Here is a 27469-nt window from a genome sequence, read left to right on the forward strand (position 1 = left end):
ACACACGTACACAAAACACAGCCGGGGAAGGCACAGCCACTTCAGACACAGCCTCCCCTCCTTTGGGGGTCTGACGTCCTCCGGAGCTAGTTCAGAATTTTCGCAAAACCCATCCCAAAACCACTGCCTGTGGAGGAGATAAAGTAGCACAAAACATCAGGAAAACCAAAAGCCAGGCTGTAGACAAGAGACTGTGCACGCCACTGGCAGAAGCTGCCTGAAGATTTTACAGACCTTCTAATCCAACAGAGTATTTCAAGGAGACTGGCGATATAAACAGCATCTGTATAGATAGAAACACTCAAAAATAATAACCACACAGACACACACACAGTGAACCTAAAACTCCCATGATCTGTAGCGTGAGGTTGTTTGTGTGTCTTCCCAGTACTGGGATATATAACGGCAAAGCTGTCATTAAAGCAAAGAAGATGGGACTGAAGGACAATTCTCTCGGAAAGGATCCTACAGAGTGTCTTCTGTCCTTACACAGTAACCCCAAATCAAAAAGGAAGGCAGTGTTGTACAATGGAGTACATTGTTATCACTGTACATACAGACCAAGGGCTTTATCATTTCTGCTCTGCATGAAGCCAACTGCAAGCGTGCAGAGCTGCTGTGAAATACCACGACTGTAGGAGTAAGCAAAAGGCAGGAGAGGGAAGCAAGGGCAAGTCCACATTTTAATGGTAAAAAGCCTTAAAGCAAGTAAGGCAAGAGTTAGTGCAAAACTGACATCTATTGCCAGTCACTTGTGTTTCAAAACTTTTTTCAAACTCCTTAAAAAAAAAAACTTAAAACTTCCAAACACATTTATCACATAACACTGACTACTAGTGGAGTGCATACACTCACACAGGAAGATCACATGTATGGAGACAGAATACATGTTATTTTCAGTGCACTATCTCTTAAAGAGGAGTTTTCTTAAAAAAAAAAGTTTGGTTTTGTTTTTTTTAAATAAACCTGAAAGAATAGTGGGGAGGGGAAAGAGCTAGGATATGAGCATTAGAGAGAAGTATCTGAACTGGCAGAGCTTCAGCAGAGAAGGCAATCTGACAGGCACGTCAAGAGATCAGTTACCCTTCCCAGCGATCAGGAAAGCTGATGTCCTAGAAGCCAGTTTTTGAACTGTGCTAATAATAGGTCGGTCAGCAAAGCCGATGCTGCATATTCAACCAAATCTATGTACAAGCTGCGGGCATGAACACACTTTTTAATTAAGGAGGAGAAAAGAGACTGAAGGCTAGCTTATTACACACCATTGTCTCCATTTACTGCAAGCCCTTCTCAGCCAGAAGACATTAACATCTCTCACTCCAAAGCACGTGTACTGCGGCGGGCTGGAACCACGCTGTACCAGGTGCTAATGGGGCAGTTACACGGCGATCCGGCTGCAGCCCTGCTCACACAGGGCTTCTCGAATAGACGAAGCCAGGGCAGAAGTGGAAATAGGCACAGGGACGCAGAGCAGCCCATTGCTGAGTTATGGCAAATCACGACCAAGAAGAGGCAAGTACCCAGGTCTCCCGGCTCCCCGCTGTTTCCTAAAAGCGTACATTGCTATTAGTTAAGGCCAAGTATATACTGAAACATGAAATGGCATTATGACCTGATGAGACATGAATGCTAAGAAAATTCTTATTTAAGCCACATAGCATTTGAAAGCTTGACTGGCACCCATTAAAGAAGTCACTTTAGGGTATGCTAGTCGACTTGGCCACAAGTTTTCTTCACAGAAATATTTAAGCTGAAAACTGTAACAACGGAACAGTTCGCAGCAGCCAGATCATGAGGGTTTCTTGCACAAAAACCTCAAGTTTCCAGAGGTTTTTTATAACATTTAGTTACCTGTAAAAAGACAACCTATAATCTTATCTTTATAGGAAAGTCACAACCCACTTTCAATTAGACAGCAAGGATAATATTCTTGCATAAGACAAAATACCTTACGACTGTTCTCAGTACCTGAGAATTCAACAGTACCTAAATACAGATGACTCCAGGATCATCTTTCCTTTTGAAGTTCCTCATTTCAGAAACTGGACCTATGTTGTGGATTAAACCCAAAACTCATTTTCTATTCCTGCCTCCCTCACAACAATAAGGGAGATATTCAGTAGTGGGAAATGCTTATTAGAGACCGTCTCTGATGTAGTACCATTTCCCTAATGGGCCTTGAACAATTTCCATGTTTTGAAAGCAGAGAGACTTCCTTTTAAAAATTAAATCAACAGTCTGATGGGAAGTTGACCTCCATGAAATATTTCCTTCCATTTTCACTATCTGTGGCAATCCCCTACCGCTTTCCCCGTCATCTTTTATTCTCCTCACATGCCAATTTTTAAGCGGTTGTGAAAAAACATGAGCTGCAACTTCCAGGTGACCATGAACTGTTGCTAGGCTGACTCCCCTACTGCTTTAACTATTGAGCTAGAAATTTTCCCTGCTTCAAAATACAACAGGCTCTTCTACCTTTGAACGATTTCTGTAGTATACGCCAGCAAGGAGGCAATGTTCTTCACTGACAAAGGCACTGGCACACAGTTTCCAGCATGGACCCATCAGTATGGGTGTTAGCTCATGTACTGTTATTTATTTCTGAACTCCTAGGTACAGCCTTTAGAGATACAGGTGAGGAGTTATTTCTATATTAAAGAGAAAGCAAATGCATGCAGGTGAACTTTCCAGGATTACTGCTCATGTTGCTATCAGAGCTAGCAGCTCAACCTTTGAATACTTTACCCACAGCTGCTTCAAGACAGTGTCGGGACCCCCAAGCTGAGAACTCCTGTTACAGATTAGTAAGCTTCTCTACTTTTGACAAGTTGGCTTCTACGCTGTGTATCACATAACTGCATCTTCACTGGAGGAAGAACTCACTTTTAGGATTTCACTTGCGATTTCTGCACTCCTCAGCCTAACGGTTACAACAGTCCCTTAGCAAGCAGATGCATCTTTGAAGAGACTCCCTTCCATATCCCATTAAAAATGTGACAGACACACAACTTTGGATGTCAGTATTTATGGGTCATTTTCTTATTCAAAAATTGGCATTTACATTCCAGCAATGACATCCCTGCTCTCAGGCTTCTAATGCCACTATGGCAGCTCCGAACATTACGCCTCAAATTCATGAATCAAGACAACTGCAAAACCTAGGCAAAGGCCCCGATTATTTGCTGTGCCACCACTGTTATTTTACTAGCTGCTTCAGGTTCACTCCCAATTTCCAGTGTTATTGAGAAGCAAAACTTCACATCACCACAGCTCCTTGTCCAAGCGGAGTCCTCATCCAGATTTCCATTGAAAACTACTCTGTGCCACCTCTTCCAGCATGTGACTGACTTGTTTTGTAAAAGAGATTCCAACCCAACTCCATCTAATTGTGCCAAAAGACTAGCATCACCTCCTCAGGACCTTGTCCACCTTCAAGAGCCTGAAAGCCCTCACTCCTTAAATTTCCAGCTGAAATATAGTGAGTGAAAAATCAGAGGCAATCCACCCATAGCTTCTCGCTCAGTTCACACACGCAGTAAATGGATAAAGGAATAGTGCCACATGGAGCAAGTCCTGAGCAATGCCATTCATGGAATGAATTTAACTTCCCCTTCAGTTGGAAAGGATTATAATCTGATATCACAAGGGTCCTTCTGATAAGAAACTTTCCTAGCTTTGGTATTATTTCCATTCATGCCAGTTTCACACCAGAGAATGTGTGTATGTAGGTTATACATAATGTTTTCATGGAAGTCCATGAAGAAGCACCACAAGTACTAGAGAACACAAGTCATCTAATACAGAATTTGCTACTAATAGACAAAAACCCCCACTCCATAAAGACCTAAACATACAAGTCTTTTTCGGTGCCTGGTAGAATGCCAGTGTGGTACATGGGTCTAAGTCGTTCCGACTCCTGTGTTTTGCAGCTAAAGCAAAGGCAAATCTATTCGTATGACAAACCGTGTGATAGAGGCCCATGTATCCAATATTCATTATCAAACAGTATTAATAATAAGAGATGTTGACTGCTGAAATGCTAGAGGTGATACAAGAATGAGGAAGAAGAGCGAGTTTTTCATGGCACATGTTACAATAATCCCTTATGTGGAGAGACATGCACCATCTTTTCTCATTCAATTAATGGTATTTATAATCTCAGTTCTGCAAAGGGTCTAGTTATTTAGCTTTTTCGTTTCCTTTTACATGCCAGAAAGAGAAGTGTGAATACACATTTAATGATGCACTTCTTGGATGTTCTCAGCAGTGAGATGCATCACTGAGTAACCTTGCCCTTGAATAAATTAAGCCAAACAGTTGGGGTTTGGAGCAGGTATTTTTAAACCTAGTAGTAGTAAATATTACATTATTCTCATTAAATTATTAGGTGTATTTTAAATATTGATTTATCAACTTCAGCCTTTACTGCATGCTTGTCAAATGTACTGTAAAACATATAAAGATGTAATGAAAAGATCTTTGACCCATAGGGCAGTACAAATATCGACCCAACTGTTTTGAATCAGAGCTTTAAAACAGCCACAAAAGAACTCTCTTAAGTAACAAGAGCCAAAATCCCCAGCAGCTGGAAAAAGGCCACCTCTTCTTTCATTTGGATGAGGCAATGGGATTGCCACAGACTTTACAAACATGCTGAAGCCAAGCCTAATCCTACAGAATCCTATCTACTGCGGGCACAGCCCTCGGGCTCCACTTCACACATTCACTCTGCGGTCTGTGTTGGGTTTTCAGGCCCAAAGAAACTCGTGATCATCTCAGGATACAAGAGGGGAAAGGACCTTCCAGGTCAGAAAAATCCCCTCCTCTTTTATCATAAGGAATCACTTAATGCTGTCTCATGAAATGAGAAAGCCCCAGCCCAAGGTACAGTATTTTTGCTACAGGCTCTTGCAGCAAGCTCATATTCTGTGGCTGAGCTACAGCATATTAGTACCAGTTCTGTCAGCGACGTTCACACATAAAAACAGGCCTACCCCTGTAAGAGAAGAAACTAGCCCCGCTCCTTCCCCCGAAAACTACAAAATTGTTATTACTAAAAAGCTGTACAGATTGAGTCTCTCTGCCTTTAGATATCCTCAGCCTGTCAGTCTGAACAAGCCAGAGCTGGGGGAAATACCCAGCTGTAGGTACTTCTGTACTGCTATGGTCTCATCATCCCACCTTCTCTCAAATACACATAAAACTTGAACTATGAATTGTGCAAGCTAGCCTCTGAAGCTGACTCCTTCCTGATAAACCATTTGGTTGGGCTGTGCTACTGCTCTGATGGCAACCAGCAGAGGAGGGGAGCTTCAGCCACACATCCCCTCCTATGGAATAAATATCACCTCGGCACTTGCAGTAGTTTCTTAACACAAACTTCCTTCGGACAAATGGGATCATCATCTGTTTACAATAGCATTTCTGCAGAAAGCATTAGAAATCACTGTTGACTCCCCGGGACTGGACACTTAAGTTTCATGACACAGACTGTTAGCTGATCTCTCTTCATGGTGCTGTGGATGAGACTGGGTCTGCATCCTCTATGTTTTCGGCATGCTGCCATGTCAAGTGTGGTAACCTACCTTTAAAAATAAAGAGGAATAAATCAGTACGTGCTAGTGAGATGAAGAGGACAGCATATTATACCATCCTCAGACTTTTAAAAACCTAAATGACTCCACCATAAAAGCAATTAGTTGCTTTCCTCCTTTCACTCCTTTTCTTAGGCAGCGTCAGAACTGCGCTGAGTCAATGGCTAAGTGTCTTTTCCTAACATCCATTTGATTGTGTAACATAACTTCCAGCTAAAGGATGCAAGCATAATAATGCACAAACTGTCTGACAATACACATTTCTTCTCCTACCCTGCCTATGCATCCATTGGTATTTTTATTCATAGTCAGAAATCACAGTCTTTCTCTGGCTTTGCTTTGCTAGCTAGGCTAAACACACCAAATGCTTCCAGCCTCTTCTCATCTCCTCAGAAACACTTTTTATTATCACTCCTTTTTATTTTAGTAGACTTTCTCTTCACCTGGTCGAGTTTTGATTTATCTTTCTTCAACACTCATGACCAGCATAAACACATGAAAGAAATGGCATTCCTTTTTTTAAAAAAAGTAGCGAGGAATTGAGATATGTTTTAGTCAGGTCATAAAAATATGACAATGCAACGCATGTTGTCTGGTTTTGCTGTAGTTAAGAAACATTACAGAAACAGCAAGATATAACAGACGCTAGCTTGTCACATTAATTAATTTTTCTTTTTTAAAACCCATGTTGAGGATCATTCAAGTTAATAATATGAAATCAGCCAGCACTCTGCATACAGATGAAGCAAATATTCCAGAACCTTCAGCAACAAAAGAATTTCATACTGAAAAATACAATTAAAATCAGAAAGCTGTCCTGCCATCTGTTTAAAAAGTTTTAAATTTCCTTCTTGTTATCAGAAAATAGCAAAATGCTATGTATGGCTTTATTTTATCTTTACTCATGACAGTAAAATATACTTAAACATGCAAATACACAGTAAGCGTGTCAAACTGCAGGATACTACATCATTATTATCAAATTGTAAGATCAGAGCTTAAATGAACTTAACAGACCTTCACTGCAGGTATGACCATACTAGGACGGGCAGCGAAGGTGAACCTAGCACATAAAAATCAAAGAGAAATGGCCTGTGGTCAGGAGCACTTGTATGCATTTTCATCCTAGGCTACCGTTTACTCTGCTGATAAAGTCATTCAAACAGAGAAGTTTGATCAACCACTTTTTAATAGGGCTCTTGTTAACATCCAAAAGCAGTCGTGCTGGACCTGGGTACCTGGCATGACACATTGGAGCCAGCCCAAATGTAATTAAATGGTCAAATCACACACAGTCATGAAGAAATAAGCAAGGCATATGGATACTTATTTTGCATTGAAGGAGTCTTGAGCAATTAGTTTACTGTTTGCCTTGCCTATAAGTTGTCAGATGTCCACTCTGCTGCAAAGCAGGCTTCTGGGGGCTCTTTGTCTCTTCAGTCTGCCTGCCCTCCAAGTTCTGTTCCTGCTCTTAGAAGTAAATGCCGAGAGGATGGCTCCGCTAAGCCTGGCTGCCACTGATATCTCGTACCACAAGAATGGGATCCTTACAGCCTTTCAGCTGTGGCATAACGTAAGTGGCATGCATCTGAAACTACAGACCTAGGATAATTTATTAGGAGCATATGGCTCCTGCAAGCATGAAATTTGCTACTAACTAACTTATCAGAAAGCTAAAGGGGACAGCAAGTGAAGACTCCAGACTGGTCACATATATAAAACTTCTCGGTAGGAATGACTTCACTGGCAGCCTTTTTAATCCATCGTCTGTTCAACTCCAGCATTATCCGGACTCGTTGATTGGGCTGCAAACCCTGGGAGGATTGCTGGTTCATGGAGAACTACAAGATGGGGTCAGTGACACTGATGGAGGGCTGCACTGAACATGCATCTTTAGCAGGAACATCGAGCTCCGACTGCATGAAGAACAATCTAAAAGCCTGTCCATACACTGCTAGACACCAGACACTACCTATTATTTTCCTTTCTCTGCAACAGAGAAGAAACGGAAAAGGAAGGGAACAAGAAAACAATGCAAGAAGCAGCTCAACCAGCCAACAAGTTAGAGAAAGCTGCAGAGCTACAACCACTAGTTCCCTAAACTAAATAAAAACTTAACACAGGGGGAGTGGCTTTTTTTGTTTTGTTCCTCCCTTGCCCAGTGATTCATGTAATTTTTGTATAACTTTACTGATAAGGCAACAGCAACCAAAGGAGCCAAATTCCTAATTTAAAAGCCATACCATTATCCAGCCAGTAATTTACTGCTTTGCACAGTGTCTGGCAACCAGGACAGTCAAATGGCTAGAAAGATGACTGCTACTCGTGCCTTGTCTCCATACCCGTTTGTAGTCAGCTCCCAGGAAAATGTGCCTGACCAAAGATGCTGGTGGGCAGGCTTCTCACAGTTCATCACTTTGTTTAGCAAGGCCTATTCTTCCATAGTCAGAAAATAACAGGCCCTGGTTATGACAAAAGCAATTGCTTAAAAAATAATAACTGGGGGGGGGGGGGGGGGAGAAAGCAATCACATAGAGGGTGTATTGTCCTGATATTATTTCTTCACGTAGTTCCACTGTCATCACAGGATTACTTTACACAAAGAGAAGGAAATGAAGAAAATTTCCTATATAACCTCCTTTTTCAATATATTTGTAATTTCACAATAAACATGAACCCAACCATTCTCTGCAAAAGCAGAAAGTGGCATTTCCTTCCTGGTCCTTGCGCTATCAGCACCCCAATAGAAATATATTTACTTTCTTTAAATAGACACTGCTAGGATGGGGTTTAGAAACAAGCTTCACCTAGTTGTCATGAATTATTAACCAGAAAAAATCCCTCTTGTTGCCCTTTCCAGAGGCTTGATCTGCAAGTTTAAAAATCGAACTGACACTTAGGTCTCTTGTACAAATACCCAACCTTTTAAAAAAAGCTCTGAGCATTATAAACACATTTTTTCATGCATATGAGAACAACAATTCTATAAATAGCTATTCTTCACAGAATTGCTTCAAGACATTGTTTTTACAGACAACAGTAGGAAACTGAAGGAGGTCTTAGTGCCAAACAAATTAAAAGTGAAATAAACTCTCCAATCAACTCTGGGTTTCCATTTATTATTACAAAGTTCGCCGTTATTTTTCAGCTTATACAATTAGTTTATGCAAAGGAAGGAACAAAACAGAAGACTGCACTGTGTTCTGGCATAGCTACTGGGTTGGTGTAAATCAGTCGTATCCTTCAACTTCCGAGGGCATTCACTTTGCTTCCAACTTAACAACTCCGGACTGTCAACAGATGAACCTGCTATTAACAACCACCACCTTGTACAAGCACAAGCAAAGAGAGACAAGACTTTCATTATAACTCCATGATATGACTTCCAAATACACTGACTCAAAACTGTGCTCCATCTCCTCTAAAAAGCAAACATAGGAAGATAAATATGATCTAATGTAATAGCAAACTGCCTGTAGAGTCTGCACATTTAACGGTTGCTACCTCCTCAAGCAATTTTTGCACTGGTATCTAATCATAAAATCAACAGGAACTGCTGAAAAACAGCTACACAACTTGTAAACCAGGTTTCCATAGCCAGAATACTACAAGTACATATTTAGTTATTTTGGCATATACTCCAACACAAGGCCAAAGCTCAAGCACTACCAAGTTCTAATACCATTTGTCAACAGGGAACCGGTACAAGCACTTACTTTGTAAGTACTTGAAAATTCATCTGTAAAAAAAAAAAAAAAAAGAGGAGGAACTCATTCAGTTCCTAGTTTTGATACAGTATTTTGCTATAACAGTTGCAACAATAATTTTCTGTATGTCTGATATGGTATATGAAACAAACCATATCCAGTTGCTCAGGGTACTGATACTCTTTCACCCCGGTGCAGCTCCAGCCTCCAACAGCTGGAAACATGACAGTGCTGATTTCAAGGGGTGACACGGATGTGAAACTGAAGTAACACGGCGATGAATCAGGTCATGAGCTTTCCCAACAGCTCCCCAGCCATAACAGTGATCTAAACATACCGGAATGTTTTTAAAAGAAAGTAAGTGTCCAGCGAGGATTAGTAAGAACTTAGTGACGTGGCCCACCAGGCATGGCCAGGGAGCATGCGGCAGTTCAGGAGGAAAAATTCAAAGGTAGCTCTGGCCTCTGGGAATTCTGGGTCTCCCACGCACCACAGCCAAAATCCTCAGTGTACAGAAAGCAAGACAGAGAAACCACAAGCCAACTATGAACCACAACAGCATCCCAAATGGATCCTTGCCTGTAAACCAGGACAATTATACACCTCACTGGCCATCAGGTCATTAACATGGCTGGAAATTACCAAGTCTTCCATTCATCTCTCCAAGTTTTGTGCACCAGGGACGAGCCACAGGCCTGTTGTATTTGCTCCCCAGAGGAGCAGAGGAACGTATGCTGATGTAATGCTTGTCTGCTGTGCCAAGACTGGCATGCAAAGCCTCCCAAGTCCTGCCCGTCACACCACAGGAAAAAGAACGAACCATTCTGGAGCAGGAACCTTTTCTCTTACCTTATTTTGATCTGTCCAGTAGAAGAAAAATCCCTGTGGATCTGTTCTGAGAATAATTGGAGTCACAACAGTGGAGTCCTGGAAGAAAAAAAGGACAAACAAAAAATCCATGTCAGCACACAGAACACATAATTACACACTAGCTGCTTAGCCACCCATATTAATGAATTGCAACATCTAGAAATTACCCTGAAGGTATCACTAGCAAGATGTCACTAAAAGAATTTAGTATCACCTGCCTAATCTCCATTTTTCTGACATAACGTATTTCCATTACTGAGAAGACAGCACTAAATAACTCCAGACTTGTCAACACATGGAGTTACTCCAGAAAAGCTGGAAGTAGATGAAGTTAAACAGACACAACACACTAACCGTCAAACTAGAGCCCACATAGTAAAGTACTATAGTTATCAGGAGTCCACCACCCACCTTGACCCAAATTAACCTTCAGATACAGACAAGAGCTAAATGCCTATAAGCTTTACTTTAACATACAAAGACTGAATTTGCCTAGAAAATCTGGAATAATATCCACTACATTAAGACTTTTGTCAATTACTTTCCATCAGTATTTTTTTATTTTTTCTACAATCCAACTATGAAGATTTTAGTAATGGAAGTATATACATGCCACCCCACCTCCAAATCAGTTGAAAACCTGTCTACTCTGGTAACATCTATAGCTCAGGTCATTTAAAGCCAAGCACATTTGTTAGTACTATAAGTAAGGCAGCCCGGTTTCCTACATATTCATGTATTCTGACTGACAGCAAGTACCTGACTCGGGAGATACAAGCTCTAACCAAAGCCTTTCCTGCAGGTGGGCGTTCATTACAACTCTCACCCATCGGGATTCCCTGGTGCCTAACAATAATTGACATCAGTGCAGCCTGGTCCTAATAGGATTCCTCTTCTCTTTCCTCCACTATTTTTCATGACATCTGTAAAAACACTGTTGTCTTGAGACCTCTACCTGTTGCCAAGCTCAATTTAAAAGTTAGGAATGGAGCATAGAAAGGAGAAGGAAGACAGGCAGACAGAAAAATTGTGGAAGCCTTATCTCCACAGCCTAAACACACAATGCCTCCTCAAAAAGGATGTATATTTCTGTTAAAGTGTTACAGGTATATTACAGCTTTAGCATTCACCTATTTCCAAAGCAGCAATATGTGAGGTCAGTCTACATTCCTTTAAGGAAAAAAAAATGGGCTCATATAGGTTCAAATTTAAATCAAATAGATTTAACTGTGTTTTTTCTAAGTGCAAATAAAATTGATGGAAGTGACATTATCATAAATAAATAAAAACTAACTTTTGCAAGTGTCTTTTCCAAGGCAAGAAGATAACACTTGTCTGTATTATGCCACCACTACCGTCCTTTGTGACAGAGTACCAAAACCCCAGCAACGGGCATTTGTGAAACAGGGAAGTTGAATTATTCCCAGTTTACAGCTGGAAAAAACGAGACCCAAAGAAGCTAAGTAACAGGCCCAGCACCAGTCAGAAGCCCGCAGGGGAACAAGTAGAAGAATAAAATGGAGTCAAGCTGTTTTTGTCTCAGCACAAGAGAAATACAAATAGAAGAGCAAGTTCTACAAGAAGAAGAAACAGAAGATCAAACCCTTAATTGAGCGTAAAAGTCCTCTTTATAACTAGAAGATCCAGGCTGTGAATTAACTGTGCCACAGGTACACTTGACACTCAAATGGGTGCTACGTGAGCTTTTGGAGGCTGGGAACAAGTGCGGCTGTACCAATGCCAGGCACTGGGAATGTCCCAGCCGGGATCAGAGCTAGTCTACAAACCACCACTGACCCTTCTTTTCCTCATTACAAGAAAACAGCATTGTATGCACTTCCCCTAGAACAGACATACAGAATTTGCATCATCTATTTTTTTGCCTGTTTCTCCATAGTTTCTAGCATCGTGTACACCTGAGAGTTGGGTACTATTTGAATGCAATAGGCAAATTTATTTTTAAAATATGCCAGGCCTTGAAGAGGTGTTGACTGGCTGTCTATATCCACAAGCTCCTACAAAAGCGTTCTTAAACCTCTGCCATTCAAAAAGAGGAAAAAAAAACCTGCTCTGAAGATATAACTCTCCTTTTTTAGCTTATTTCATTATGTCCCATGCAGCCTGTGTTTAAGTACGTAAAATGAGGAAAGAAAAAGACTAAGTGTCCTTCTGCCTTGGGATGAGACATACAGAACTTCAGAGGGGGAGAGAAGGAAGTGATGGGAAACAGGCATGAAGCGATTACATCTAGGATTAATCAATTTTGCTGGCTAATCATTGCAAATCAGTTGCTTCAACCCAAAAGCTGTTTGGATTTGTGTGTGCTGATGACATACAGCTGTCAAAGTAATATTTTTGTAGATGTGGGTTGTTAAATGTTGACTATAATCAGACTCAAAAAAGTGGAGGATGAGGGGAGAGAGCTTTCAATATCTCTTAGGTGACACAAGGAAACCTCATCATGACAGGGATAAGGATGAGTCTTAATTTAAGATCCTCTATGCTCCAGGAAGTTGTTTGTTTGGTTTTTTTTTTTTTTAAATCAAAAAAAGGCAGTTGTGCATTATGCCTCTTTTCTAAATTAACTATGCTACTCTGACATTAAGCATAGCACAATTAACATGCTGATGAACACGAGAAGCCCACGCTGTCACGCTGTATACAAACACAAGATCTGGGAATAACTTCGTACATGTAACTGTGTACCGTGTGTCTTAGGAACTCTTCCACAGAGTTAACAGCAGCAATAAAAGTCACGTGCACAATATTTTATATATTCTACAAGCTAACTATGACTCTTATAAGTCCCTGCCACCAAAAGCCACGCTCCTTAGTTCTGGGTGTAGAGAAATGGAAATAAACTTCTCTAGTCAGCTCTGCAAGTCCTGATCCCCACTCCACATTAATGCGGAGTCCTTTGTCACATGGAACAGGTCTGTTGCTTTTACGCTGCTCTGCAATCAGGGCTTGCAAAGGCAGGCAACAATCAAAAAGATACATGAAAAACCTCTTTATACACTATACATTCAAGAAGAAGAGTGGTTTAAGGCTCTGAAATAGAAATTAGTTTCAAATTAGAATTGTCTGGTACCTTTATTTACAAAGACAATTGTACTATACGGGAAAAACTGGTTTATTACCCAGCAGACACACCTGCAGTCATTCGTGAGAGTATCCTAAAGCCCATTAATTCAATTTCCTCACCCAAAGTGCTGACCTCTCTCATAACTCCCCTGAACAGATTTACACAACTCTGAAGAAGAGGGTAACAGACAGGACACAATAGATAAAGGGAAAAAAACTCAAACAAAACTTGAAGGACAAACAAATAGGGAGCAGACATTCATTTCTTCCCTAACCCACTCAGATCCAGAATGTGAGAGTAAAACAGGGGGCTGGGGGGGGGGGGGGGGGGGAAGATCAGTGTTGTGCATCTCCAAAGCTGATGGGTTTGGAAATTAGCACGTATTTAGGTGTCTAGTAGGGGCACAGCTCTTGCAATCCTCTGGATGTCAACAAAGCAAGCAGCCCCTTGGGTAGGAGCCCCAGATTCTTGGGACACTTCCAAGTATATAAGAAAAGAAGCAGAAGGAGGTGACCAAGGCAAAAATCAGATGTGACCAGAAAGGGGAGAGGAAGAAGAGAAAGGCAGAGTGTCCCAGTCAATGATGCGAATGGTTGTGGGTTATCAGGCTTTTTAAATGCCACCCGTGGTTGCTTGTGCCAAGCAACAGCTTGCTTTCTGACAGATTGCTATTGCAAATTCCTTGAATAGAAAGACTTGGAGTGGCCCTAACCTGGCAGTCCCAGTGTGCTGCATACCACACCAGTCTAAACTTAAGTGAATAATTTTTTAAAAGGGCTTTTAATTTCACCTTTAAAAGCCCCCCACCTTTTTATTTGTTGACTTAAGGCCAATTCTCTACTTTCCTCCAATTTCACAGCCTCAAATGACTAATGTGGTTGTTCTATACTTATTCCATTAAGTTGCCTCCTAATTGGCTGTACAACCTCAGACCCTGCATTAGCAATATTCTTTAATTTTCCACTTTTAAACAAAAAGGTTTCAAATTTATGCCCACAAAGCGCCACAGAGAACTTTGGGATCCTTACCAGCCAGGCACAGCAGAACACAGGCATAGAAGATTAACGGCCAAATCCATATTTAAGTGCCTGCCAAGTAACCGTTTCAAGGTCTGATTTTAAGTGTGGCTCCCCTAGACTACATCTAACATCAGTGAGCAAAAAGAGCCACCTCCATTTTAATATTACTGACCAAGAAAGACTATCATACAAAGCCAAATAGCAAAGAGGGTGGAAGCCTTGGTTTAGTTCCTTTCTAACTATACGCCCGTGCTTCCTACTCCTCAGAACACCCCCACGACCAGGCTGTGCATCCGGCCATGAGGGACGGAGCCTTCTACCCTACTCCTCAACCATCACTGGTAAGACCTGAGGAGTCACAAGGCGAGAAAGAACAGCTACATAAGGGTGCACCGCTCTGCCACCCACGTCCCGGGCTTTGGCCCTTGCTCCCAGCACTCTCTGTACTTCATTCAGTATGTATTAAGGCAAGGGTGTAACACTATTGCCCCTGTGTTTTGTGCCAAGCACAGTTCAGTGTTAAAATGATCATGGAACATCACCGGCTGGGACTAGTATGCCTGCGATGCAGGTATCGGGTCAATCCTGCCATAGATGAAAAGTTCCTAATGGATCTTAAAAGTACCTACAGGGGAATGAAAATCTGCATGCACCTTGTCAACTAGCAAGACCATGAGTCACATGAGTATGTGTTTTAATAAATCATATACAGATAATCATTGTATTTCTTAGAAACAGTTGCAGTCAAAATTCACATCAACAGATTTTAAAAAGAAAAGCAGACCAGCCTTTATCTTCAGCTCTTACAATAGATGAGGCTCATGACACTGCCTTATTAAGCCAGCCCATTGTTTCCTGGCTTTGCCTTGGATTTTTAGAGACATCAAATATCCCCAAATATAACCTGAAAACTTTTACATACATCATTATTTCATTTGCTTGAACCTTCTCCTGGAAAATTTCTGCCAAACTGCTTCCAAACACAAAGATAAGAAATACGGATTGTTTCTGGCAGAGGCAAAATATCCTGCAAGTTTTCTTTCACTTTGGCAAAAGGGCTTGAAGTGTGGTTGAGCAAGGGTGTAAGGCCATGGGAAAGGTGTGGGGAGAGTCCCTGCGAAGAGCTTTCTTGCCACCCCACAAGCCAAGGGGATTACAGGCTTGGGGGAGTGGAGAAGGAGCAAAGGAGAAGGGATAGCAAAACCACAGTTCACACACGGTCAGCAGATATATTAGCTGCTAAATTCCATAATACACTGGGTGTACTCAGACTGGAACTAAGCAGGATTACCCAAACAATTAGCACTATGAATTTCTTTAGACTGACAGCTGAACTATGAGCGAGAGGGAGAGAGTATCTATCCCCTGGTTTTGCAATGAACCACTGAAATAATTCAGAAGGGTAAAGATGCCCTCTTTTACTGAGGGCAGAACCACCAAATCTGCCCTGTAAAGGAACAGATTGCAAAAAGGAAGCGTTGGAAAAGGTGCAATGATTGCTGGAGGTTGGAAGCGGGACAAGAAATCAAAACTGGAATTGAGCTTACAAGACCCGTAAACTGAAATCCCACTTGTTCAACAGGAACAATAGGAAAATATTATTTGCTATTAAAATGGTTAAACCCTGGAGAAACTTTGGTGATGGCACCACACGACAGAAGTCATCATTCTGCTAATTAAAGCCTAACTTCCTTCAAGTTTCAAAGAGCTACCTTGAGCGGGGTTTGTTTCTCAGAAGCAGACTACTCTGTCTTGCTTCTCAGGATGTCCATACTCGTGGGCTAATTCTAGCCTTACCTTAGGTAGTCTTGATTTGACTGCATGAATCCTTATTTATTGTAGATGTTGCAAAGCATGCAGTCGAGAAAGAAGGAATGAAGGGAGAAATTCATAGCTAAGGTAGCCAAATGCCAATCAGGAATATTTTCTCTCTGCCAGAGAGTTCTTATGTGATGCTGAGCAAATCAGTTAAACCAGTCTGTTCACAGGCATAATTCACGGGCATGCTGTATCCTGATTTTGAGGGAATACTGGAACTGTATTTCCACATTTCATTTTCTAATTTTTAGAGATGCTGAGCCCAAATTCCTCTGAAGTCACTGGGGAGTCGTTCTGAACATCTGACTGTATGGTGCTATGCAGTCTGAAAATTAGGTCCAAGGTATCTAATCACAGATTAAAAATTAGTAAGTTTTTCATGTTGGTCTCTTTTTTTGGACCTACAACAGTACAATTGGGAACACATTTTGTCATCTAATGGGTCTTGTGAAAATAAATTTAAAAGTGTTTACAAAGCACTTTACAATAGATGAAAGACTCCATAATGATTAAAGGTAACTCTCTATTTCACGACAGTCTTTGGTTAAAAATAAAAATAATAATAATAAAGTCTTGAGCACTCAGACATTAAAGTGAAGAAAGCATACAGTACACAACTTCAATTCACTGTTAGCTTTCCCTTCACACAGAATTCCTCATTTACTTAAAAGAGTTGTTTTCTGATTTTCAGTTTCCCTAGTATCTACCACCACTCCAAAGGGCGCAAACGCTACAATAACACAGATGTTATCTGTGACTTAAATATGTGAAGTCTTCACCAGACCTTCCGAGGCAGGCATCTAACCATTCTGCAGGGGATCCAAATATTTTTTTCTCCCCCAAGGCAAAGTCAGCAAGAGCTTTCCAAAGGAGTTAACTACATTCAGGCTTTATTAAATGTTAACCACTGAGAAATTTTAAACTCAATCTAATTAGTCGCCTATGTTGCAAAAGATCAAAACCACAACTTCTACTCGGTTAGACAAAATATTTTTATATAGCACAGAGCTGATATTGTTTACTACATAAAGAAACTAGATAAAGCTTACTACAACAAAGAAAGAAAAAGCAACAAAAACTCTAGAATGTTGGACTAACTTCTTCCCTCCAGACTGAAAACATTCAGAAAAAATAAACTCTTTTCAGTTTATTGTTTTAGTTTTATATGCACAGAACAATGGTTGTTCATTTTTCATGGCCTCAGTAATGTACTGTAGTGACAGACTTGTGCAGAGTTAAAAAAAAAAAGGGGGCAGAAAAAAAAAACAAGTTACTTGAGCATCAACATCTTAAAAACACTTCTGAAAATTTCCAGGTTTTTTGCTTTGTTTGACCTCAGCTTATCCATAATAATGATATCTGATGTTATATTTACTTGAAAGGTTAAAGGGGATGTATCTCATACTCTTCATAATCTTCTTTAAAAGATTCTAAACAAATAAAGAAGCCTGAAAACTTTACATAGCACTCAGCATCTGAGCTCAAAAACGTTTCATAGAGATGAAGAAGTGCTCTAAGAGAAAGGCACTAAAAGAGAACTTAAAAGACCTAGGTTAATAGGTTAATTTCTGCTGGAATACCTGGTGAAGTGCTGTAGCCACTAAACAATGCTACCTATCAGCAGGTTTGTTTCAGTAACTAAATATTTAGAAAAAAAATATGGCTATAAAATGGGAATCATAGTTAACCGATATAGTTAACTTGCAAGTAAAAGTAAACAGCATAAGCCACAGAGAGACCAGTCAAATTCTTTATGTAAAGTACATAATATCGCTAGGGAAGATAAGAAAGCCTTTAAGCAAGAACAGAAAACAAATCTATTTTTGAATATACACCATCATATTAACTTGCTTCAGTGTGCCAATTACCGCTCTTAGAAAACATCAGTTCAGCTGTGCCCTAGCTGTTGAGCTATTTGTTAACTCAGTTATGTCTGTCTTGTTCCCACTACAAACCACAGAAAAATAAAGCAAAAAAGACAGCCAAGGCAGGTTTCAGCCCCTTCAGATGTCAGATCAGTCCAGAGAGAAGTCCCCCTTCATACTCCGGATTCATTAACCTTCTCAGCTACCAACACATTTTGCTACATTAAGTTTAACCCCCTGCAAAAAAGCCTCACCCAAGGACTTACTTACATCCTTTTTATTTATTTATTGAACTGTTTTAAAACTCTCATCAGGAAGAGCTATTGTAACCTGGGTTTCACTACAGCAGAGTGGATCAAGTCAGTTCTTTAAGCCTTCCCTCTCTCTCAATAAATTACAAATTACAAGCCTTCTAAATTACAAGCCTTCCCTCTCTCACACAGATAGCGCTTCTCTCTAGGAAAAAGAGACTGCATCTGTTCAAAGACCAGACCAGTACTTAGGAGACTCAGAGTCTCTCCCCAGTAGTGAGGGAAAGCGGTTACAAAGGCCCAACTGAAGGCTGCGTGAAGAAGCATGACTTGAAGAAGCGAGTGCTCAGCCAACTGGCATCTTACACGAGACACACACGTGCATCCACCCACAAAAAAACCCACCTAAGCAACCAGTCACTTTTAGCTTTCACCTATTCAAACGTCAGCTATTTCTGTTCGGTGCCTTGTGAATCCAATCTATGTATCAAGAACAAGAGTTAATGCTAAAATTTGTTTTCCGACCTGTAATATTGTTATAGAAGAAAACAGAAACAGCGTGAGGAGAAGCAAAGTAACAGGACAACAATCATCCATTTAACTTTAGTGCTTTATAACCTGATCCAAAATGGAATTTGTGAATAGACTCTATTAGGCATTGGATGGTGTAAGTGATATTACATCCATTCCCTATGCACAAAAGTGTGACTTGTCTTGCAGAGCTGGAACTTTTTAATTGATCCTAATGCTTTTACAATTTAGAAATGTAAGATGGTCCGCAGAGGAAATGGAGTTTCAAGCCCCCTGAGCTGCTTGCCTTCCACCTGCCTCTACGTGATCTTGAGTGGTTGACATAATCTCTTCCTTTGCCAAGATCTTAGCAAAGCTCGGGCAAGGCATTTCGCTTTCAAACTGGATCATCATCACGCTGGCGGTGGGGAGGCAGGCACTGGACGAGGTTTATGCATAACACGCAGCAGACTTCACTGCTGTTCCTCAGAGAGGAGGTCCGTATAACCACATCAGTACCACATCTGCTTATTAGCAGCCTCAGAGTTACTAATTAAGCACAGAGCTACTAGAAGCTCAGGATGGGAAGTCCATGGGTGGATTGGCTTTACAGTCACTACAGCTTTTGTCAGATTGCTCTGCACACTGTGCTGCAGCATCCTTCTAAAAGCTGGCAAATACATTCTTTAACAACTGTTACTCTATACACCATGAAATTCCTTACAAGCCTCTCATGCTCTGGTTTAAATCCTTCCAGCATTCCCATTTAAAAAAACACTACTTTTCAGTGGTTTATAACTCAGCTGGAAAAATTTGCTTTAAGCTGAAACTTGGTACCAGTCATAGGAATCCACCAAAAACACTCTTTTGCTTTATGAAATGCAAAGCAAAGTCAATAGAGCCATCTTTAAACTGCAAAACAAAACAGCAGGGAACTGTACTACAAGGGTATGCCTTGGACAGGAACGAGTGCTGCCCTAGAGCACGGGCGATGCAGAAGAACTGAACTCCCGTTCTCACTCAGAAACAGTAAATAGAAAATGGTGCATAATAAACGTCGGTATGTGAGCCTCGCTTTTCTGAACAGCCCTGTCAGCACAGCAGATCCAAAGTACTCATTATGGTCAATTCTATTTTACTGTTACATTTTGTAGTTTACTATTTCTCATTACAGCCTATTGTTTCACTGGAGAGTTTGTGCATGCCTATTTACATGAGAGACCACAGAGGTTCAGATTAATAATCATCATTTTTTAAAAACCCTTCAAGTAGATTAATTTGATAGAAAACAAAGACTCTGAAGTGGTTATTGGCTGCTCAATGGCAAATACTTTTCAAAGTCACCAAACGTGCATTCATCTGAAGACCTTCTCACAGCCAGAGTGCCAAAGGAGATTCATTTCCCTCGAAACCTTTGATTTTGTGGGGCTTCCACTGCTGAGAAGAAACACTACTGGGAAGACAGGGGGTCTGGGGGGTGGGAAATGCATACATACACACATAATGCATGGTCAACAATGAGTTAATGCTAGTATTCTTCATCACACAGTGTGGCTAAACATGCATCAACTTTCACAAGGTTGCTGGTGAAAGCACTCACTAAACCCAACAGGACTCTCTCTCATCTTGGTCACACATTCCAGGTAATACCTGTGTATCGCTGAGTAACACCTTTAACCTGAAATGCACACCTTTTGCCAGAATTCAGCCGTATTTTATTACTGCAGCCTTCAGGTTTACAATTGAAAATCTTTTTTGCAGTTAGTCTATTGCAGACAGATTAGCCACGGAACATCCACTGTGCATGGAGAACACTTCTCCTTCAAATTCTATGTATACAATATACTACTTGGGAAATAACACTTAAGCTAATAATTTAAACTGTTGCCTAATTGCTTGGACTTTCAGTCTGGAGACTTAAATCACCATTAACTTGACCTCGGCATATACCTGTGGAAATTTCTTGGTAGCTTACCAAAAATAAAACAATAACTGCAATGACAAGGCTAAGGTTATGCTGCTTTTTCCTACACTAAGGAAAATATCAACCAAAGAAAAACATTTTCTCAGGCAAGTCATTCAAGCTTAGTTCCCGAACATGAATAACCTCTGTCAAGCCAATGTTTACTATTGCGGACAAGGTCAGGTTGCTGAGCTTATTAAAAATGTATTAGCTTATTATTGTAAATAAAATTTCACACTCCAAGTTGCTCAGGTTTTTTGGTGTTCTTTCTCTCCTTGAGAGTGTTTATCACAGGTTTATAGAGGTCAGTCTCACACATTTGGCTGCTGGACAGGCTGAAAGCAATGGCAAAACAGCGATACGTAACAAGACAAGAACAGTTGTGAGACGCATGAACTGCTCCTTCTCCTTCTCCCTCTCCCGTCCCTCCAGTTGTTGCTGTGGATGAGTTCAGCACAGCCAAATTCGCAGCAAAAATGAGAGCCGCGTTAAGGTTCTCAAAACAAGTTATCCTCAACAATTCTCCTGACATTCAAACAGTCCAGCATGTCTGCCTTCTTTCCCAACCACTCCGCTACCACAGCTCGAGTCTCGCTATGCCCCTCTGTCTCCAGACACCATTCGCACACAGACTTTTTGGGGCACCCACTCCTCCATGCACAACTGAGACACAAACACCCGATGTTGTACTGTAGGAGCAAGGCTAGCAAAGGACTCGTCCTTTCTGCTTTCCTTCTCTGCAGCACAGCAGTCTTACTTTCGTGCTCCGAGAAAAGGAAAATTAAACAGAGAAAAGCTACCTTTCTCTGAAACGCTCCCGGGCATAGCCTGTAAGTGAAGAAAGAAATCCCAGGTGCTGAACAGCTGCTCTACCAAAGGTGAAGTGAAAACCACACTCCTCTCCTATACGAGGCAATACAAGTGTAAAGGGTTGGGAAGCAGCAAGTGGTAAGGGGAAAGCAGATGTGGTTTTGAGGCAAGTCTCATGCCTTAAGGAGCCAAGGAAGAAGAGTGCCTTCTGCGGAGGAAGGAAGGTGAGCGGGGGTACCCAAAGAGCGAGCCCTGGGAGAACGCGTCCAGGGCTTGACGACCCCACCAGAAAGAGAGAGACAACAAGAAGGGCGGGAGACAGAATGAAGGAGAGAGCCCGGGAGGAGGAAACGGGAGATGGAACAAGAGAGACGGGGAACAGGTTGTGACAGCTACGTTACGGAGACAGAGGTGGCAAGGCGCACAATAAGACGAGGGAGGCAGGAGAGGAAGACGCTCCCGAAAGGAGCCAGCTCAACACAGCTCGCACCGGCCAAGCGAAGCGAGCGGGCAGAACCTGTGGAGAAAGTTTGCCCGGCAGACGGCCGGCGGTTTAACAACGCCTTTCGGCTCGGCCCGGACCCCCCACGGCGCCCGCCCAGCCCGGGCGGGGATCCCTATCGCCAACGGCCGCGACCGTCCCCGAGCCAGCCCCGCCAGCTCCGCCGCCGCCTCAACTCCCGCCGCGGGACGGCCCCGCCGCCTCACACCTGCCCTCCGCACCGGCCGAGGCGCGCTCGGCGCCCCGCGGGCCGGCCCGCCGCGGCTCCCTGTTGCCGCGCAGGGCAGGGCCGGGCCGGCCGCGGCCCCGGGCGGCCGCAACATGTGTGCTCGGAGCCCTCCTGCCCGATCGATGCGCCCTGCGCGTTGCATAACCCCGCCGTGCCCCGTGTGGGGCACGGCCGGGGGAAGCGGGGAGGAGGAGGAGGGGGGGGGTGAGCTACTCACATCGTCCCACTTGACGAATTTGATGCCTTTCTTCAGGGTGTCGGAGACGCAGACGGGCTTGAGCTGGAGAGCGTGCACCCCTGGCTGTGCCCCGGCCATTTGCACCGCATTGACGCGCTCTCCCCCGGAGCGGAGAAGCCGCGGGTAAGCGGCCGCCTCAGGAGGGACGCCGGGGCGCCGGAAACGGCCCCAGGAGAGAGGCCGGCAGCCGCGTTCGGCGCGCCTGGAGCGGGCAGGAAAGCGACTGCCCAGACGGCGAGGGCGAGAGGCTTCACTGGCGCCTGAGGAGAGACCTGGCGCGGCAGCGACCGGGGCAAGCCATGCAGCGGCACATCCTCTATATACAGCCGGCTCGCCACGCACGCACACGCCCGCTCTCTCACACACACACACACACACACGCACGCAGGGGCACGGAGCGAACGGCGCTGCCCGCTCCGCTCCCCTCCCCTCCCTCCCGCCCCTCCTCCCTCCCTGTCAGGCTCGGCCCCCGAGGTTCCCCCGCGCCGAGGTCAGCGCGCCGCGCCGGCGGCACTGCGGCGCCACCTGCCGGCGGCGGCTGGCGCGGCACCCGCTGCGGGGCCGGGCGCGCCGGGCCTCGGGCTCCTCTCAGGGGGAGGCCCCCGGCCGAGCTCCCCCCGCCCGAGCATAGCTCGGCGGGGGGAGCTCGGCCGGGAGCCTCCCCCCGGGGCTCCCGCTTCCCCCAGACCTCGAAGCGCGGTCCCAGTCATCCCTCTCAGCCCCCTCAAAGCGAGAAGGACAACAGGGAGACGCTTGAAAACGCACTGAGGGAGCGAGGCACGCGTGGGTCTCTGCTAAGGCAGCGTTACACCTGAGGAGAAAGCAAAGGTGAGTGTCCGTGTCGCTTGTCCTACCGAGAGACGTGGCCGACGAGCGGTACCCCTCGCCCACGTCAGGCTTCAGAAGGGGTGAGGGCAGGGGATGCCGAGTGCGATTTTAGGAAATAGTTATGGTAAAAGCAGAGTGGAAGGGCAATGCTTAGCCTGCAAAGCAATGAGCGCGATGCCAAAAGAGGAAAGGCTCTTCATTTAAAGAGCGTGGCGCATACAATTCCCATCAAAGCTTGATGCTTTAACGACACAGAAATTGTTTTACCAAAGCTTTTTGCTCTCATAAGATGAAGGGGCTTCCTCAGACCTAAATATACCTAAAACTGGTTTTCCTCAGACCTAAATATACCTGAAACTGGTATTCCTCAGACCTAAATATACCTAACTGGCTTCCTCAGACCTAAATATACCTAAAATATACCTAAAACTCCTCAGACCTAGTACACCTAAAACTGAGCACGTGACCTTAGCTCAGTTTTAGGCATACTAAATTCAAAAGGCATAAAGATGGCAAAATGTCCTCTTGCCCAGCAAAATCCTAAATCCAGGGTTTTTAAGGAAAGGTTTTTGAAGAACAAAGTTATATGTGCTCCATGACGACCACCTCTCTGAGAGCCCCTGTGCAGAGATAAAGCATCAGATGACATAGCACATGAGATTCCTAATTTCTCTGTAGATATTGACCCTTATGATTTAGGGGCAGCAGGTCAAACTTCTACTATAGACAAAGCAAACAATGTAGAAAGAACATCTTTGAGGAAAAATTGATTTAGTTGCAGAGGAATGATATTTCAAAAAATTATTGGGTAAAAATATATACAACCTGAGTGGGGAGATGTTCTTTTTTTTAACTAAAAAGCTACAAAACTGGCATATTGGACTCCCACTTTGCTCTTACTGTTAGTTACAGAGTTGTTAAAGCTCTTCCTCTAGGCCTCTTCCAACTACTTCCCCTCCAATAAGAAACTTTTCGTTGCCTTTAGTGGGAGCTGAATCTGCTCCTTTACCACAGTCCAGGCAGGCAGCGTACACCTTCCAAGGCCAGTTAATCAATCTGATCTATTTCTTATTCTTATCAACCTTCCATTCAAATACGGGTGTCACATCAGTCAGGATGAAAGTCTGCTTTCTCACTGCTGTGCTTAAATTTCCATTCGTTTGCCATGACTTAAAGAAACAATAACAAATTCTGGGTTTGACTGCACTGATGTAAGTACAGGATCGCTCTATGATGGGCTAAGAAATTTTCAGTACCATTTTCACAACTGCCTTTTCATCCCAGTATACAGTATACAAAAGAATAAAAATAAAAGAATAATAATAAAATCCCCCAGAAAATAAGAGCAAAGAGCACTGATGCTACCGTACTTATCCATGATCCCTTAAGCACTTGTATTCACAGCAGTCTACTGAAATTAACTCTTTGGAAGATGTAAAACCATCATGGATGGTGGCACCTCTGTGGCGGTTTTCTCAACAAGTCTGTAATACATTTTCACTTGGCCTAGCCTTCTTTGCAGTCTTTGTTAGGGGAAAAACAATCACAATTCGCGATGATACCTTGTGATTCCTGATGATATACCATAGACTCCTGGCAATCCGTTAGTCTGAACATGGAAGAGGTGATCCTATAGATCAGTGTAGGCTCTGATACTGGTATCTGGTATTTCAGATGTGAAGTATTGTTTGGAGCAATTCTGTGGCTTTTCAGACTTAAGTATTTTAATCCAATGGTATTTGGCTGAAGAGAAACATGCCTTTTATATGGAAAATATCTAATGGATTTTGCATCGAAAGGAGGAAGAAGCACAAAAGGAAATGGCACTATGATTGTGCCTTTTAAACAACAGTTCTGGAAAGTGCTTGTGATTCAGCCTTTCCTGAAATCCTGGGCTCAGTGAAATCAGTGGGAATTCTAGTTTCAACCCAGATAGCTGGCTTATGTGTTATCGTTACTGCTTAACTGGCATCTGCTCCAGCTAAGAATACAGTTCTTGGTACGTAGTACGTATCACAAACACTTAAATTCAATGCATGTCTAAATTCAAGCTTTCTTTCCCACAAAGCATGGGATCAGTGACCTGGACACCAGCTACGCTCAGCAGGATCGCTACACCTGGAAAGAGTATGAGTATCTTATCATTAGATGATTGGACCAAGTCTGGCACAAGAAGAACAACCAGACACCTTTCTCCAAATGTGCAGTAAGCCTCACTAAATATCTAAAGTATTACGCATGTCTTCTATTTCTTCTTGACTCAGCCCCTTTTAGTTCCAAGAAATTAAAGGAAAGATGTACTGTTAGAAATGAACTCAGCAGAGGGCTTATTCAGGTAGTTATTAAAAATTGTACATATCAGATGTGATACACGCTGGTCTTACATTGCTGCAGGAACTGATTTCTGGATGTTTTAATTTTTGTAGGTTCAAAAATCTCATGCTGGACGGTAAAATGATTGCCTTGTGTAAATAATTTATGGAGTTATTTGAATGCAATATACCTGTAAAGCATTATTTTTTTATATAACGCACTTAGGCACCAATATTTCATCTCCAGGGAAATAAACCGAATACACATTATGTTTTAGATACACATGTGGAAATGTACATAGACAAATATAAAGGAGCAATAACTGATTGAAATAACAGATGGTGTTGATCAAAGTCAGGTCAAATGAAGATAGGGCAAAAGCTATACTGAAAGACTGTATCGTGAGGTGATATGAGAAATGCATTAAAAATAAAATTTTCTCTTTTAAATTTGATTTCAGAGAAATATATATGAAATATCTGGGTGTTACTTGCTATCCTGAGTTTATTGGTGTAAGTCTGCATTTTGAAAAGAAGCAGTGGCCTCAGCCTTGAAAATGCTTCAGTGCAACAGTGCACCTAACATACTAAGAGTTAAACATAAGTGGCAGTGTTTGCAGGATTTGGGATTAAAGATAAACTCAGCTTCACCAGAAGTATATCATCCTAATTGCATTTTAAATTGGGCCAAATTATACTTTAATTATCAGTGGGAACAGGATCATTAAGTTCTACGGAACAACTCTCCAGAAAAGAAATGTAGAAAACTTGACCCTATCTTTCTGATAAAAGCTCAGTCGTTCTGACAAAAGCACCCTTCAAATAATGCAGACAGTAGAACTCACATCTTACCAATGAGAGACAAGTGCCACAAGGTCTAGTGAAACTGCCTTGTGTGTGACTGTTGTGTTAAGGAATGAAACCTACCAAATGCGGTAGTCCCAAAAGAGATCATAATTATTCTTTTTAGTCACTCATTTACTAAAAGAATTCACCTGTTAAATTAATACTTCCATAAACTCACGGCCAGTGGTCACTGGAATATGTTTATGTTTAATTTGATCCATTTACTAGATGTCATACGCACATAACAGCAGCAGTCAGCTATACCCTTTATCTTTATGAGTGAGACTGATAACTTATGTGGCACAGCCACTCAATCAGGTGACTCTTCAAGAGTGAATATAAAATTCTGGCACACAAAACACCACCATAGCAACAAAGACAGCCTGGCAACAGCAGCTGCTGCACAAAAAGAAATTGGAAGGGGAGGGGGAATCTTGTACAAAAGTCCATTTCCTGTCAAAATCATTTTAATTTTTTTTCCTTCATATCAGCATCACAAACGTCTTTAAAATGCTGGGAGAATAAAGATTAATGCACAATGTTTGAAGTAACGACACAAATAGTGTCTCTGTATGTATGAAATGACCCAGTCACTGCTACACTCACAGGGACCATATTTTACTCTGGATAGATTGACCCGATACACAGCTGGCAGGTGCCTATGGATCTCTGTGCCACAGGAAACGGTCCACACTTCTCCGTACAATGCCCTATATGAGGAAGAACCAACCCCTGATGGTTTGGACAGAAGATGCTGCCGAACAGCATTCCTCACCCACTGGCACCCGAGACCTCCACCATGACTCTCTCCATGTCATGGTAGGATTAATTCATTACTGTGGCAACTAGCAGAGCTCTGTGCACGTGCTTTTCACAAGTGCATTTCACAGGCAGAATCAGAAGCTGGAACTGATCTGGATGGAAATACTTACCTTTTACTCAGAAACTTTTCTCCCCCTCACCCTGTCACAGCCCTGAGGGCCCTAACAGGCTATAATGGCCCTGATCAGTTCCTCCCTGGG

At 42.6% G+C, this 27469-nt stretch overlaps 1 protein-coding gene across 6 annotated transcripts in view; it reads right to left on the bottom strand.

The window, feature by feature from the left end:
* The window catches only part of PLCB1 (phospholipase C beta 1), a 415791-nt gene extending 392920 nt beyond the window's left edge, over positions 1 to 22871 (bottom strand). For 4 of the 6 annotated variants that reach the window (XM_075496921.1, XM_075496918.1, XM_075496920.1 and 1 more), the window contains exons 1-2: positions 22441 to 22869; positions 10151 to 10228 (exon numbers count right to left, since the gene is read on the bottom strand). In XM_075496921.1, coding sequence (XP_075353036.1) covers positions 10151 to 10228; positions 22441 to 22539 — 177 coding nt within the window. In that variant the 5' untranslated portion in view covers positions 22540 to 22869. Of the gene's footprint in view, positions 1 to 10150; positions 10229 to 22440 lie in introns of all 6 variants that reach the window. The other 2 variants (XM_075496917.1, XM_075496919.1) reach the window with 2 other exon arrangements.
* Positions 22872 to 27469: the final 4598 nt, after the last annotated feature.

Source organism: Mycteria americana, chromosome 3 (assembly GCF_035582795.1).
Source record: "Mycteria americana isolate JAX WOST 10 ecotype Jacksonville Zoo and Gardens chromosome 3, USCA_MyAme_1.0, whole genome shotgun sequence".
Classification (NCBI taxonomy): domain Eukaryota; kingdom Metazoa; phylum Chordata; class Aves; order Ciconiiformes; family Ciconiidae; genus Mycteria; species Mycteria americana.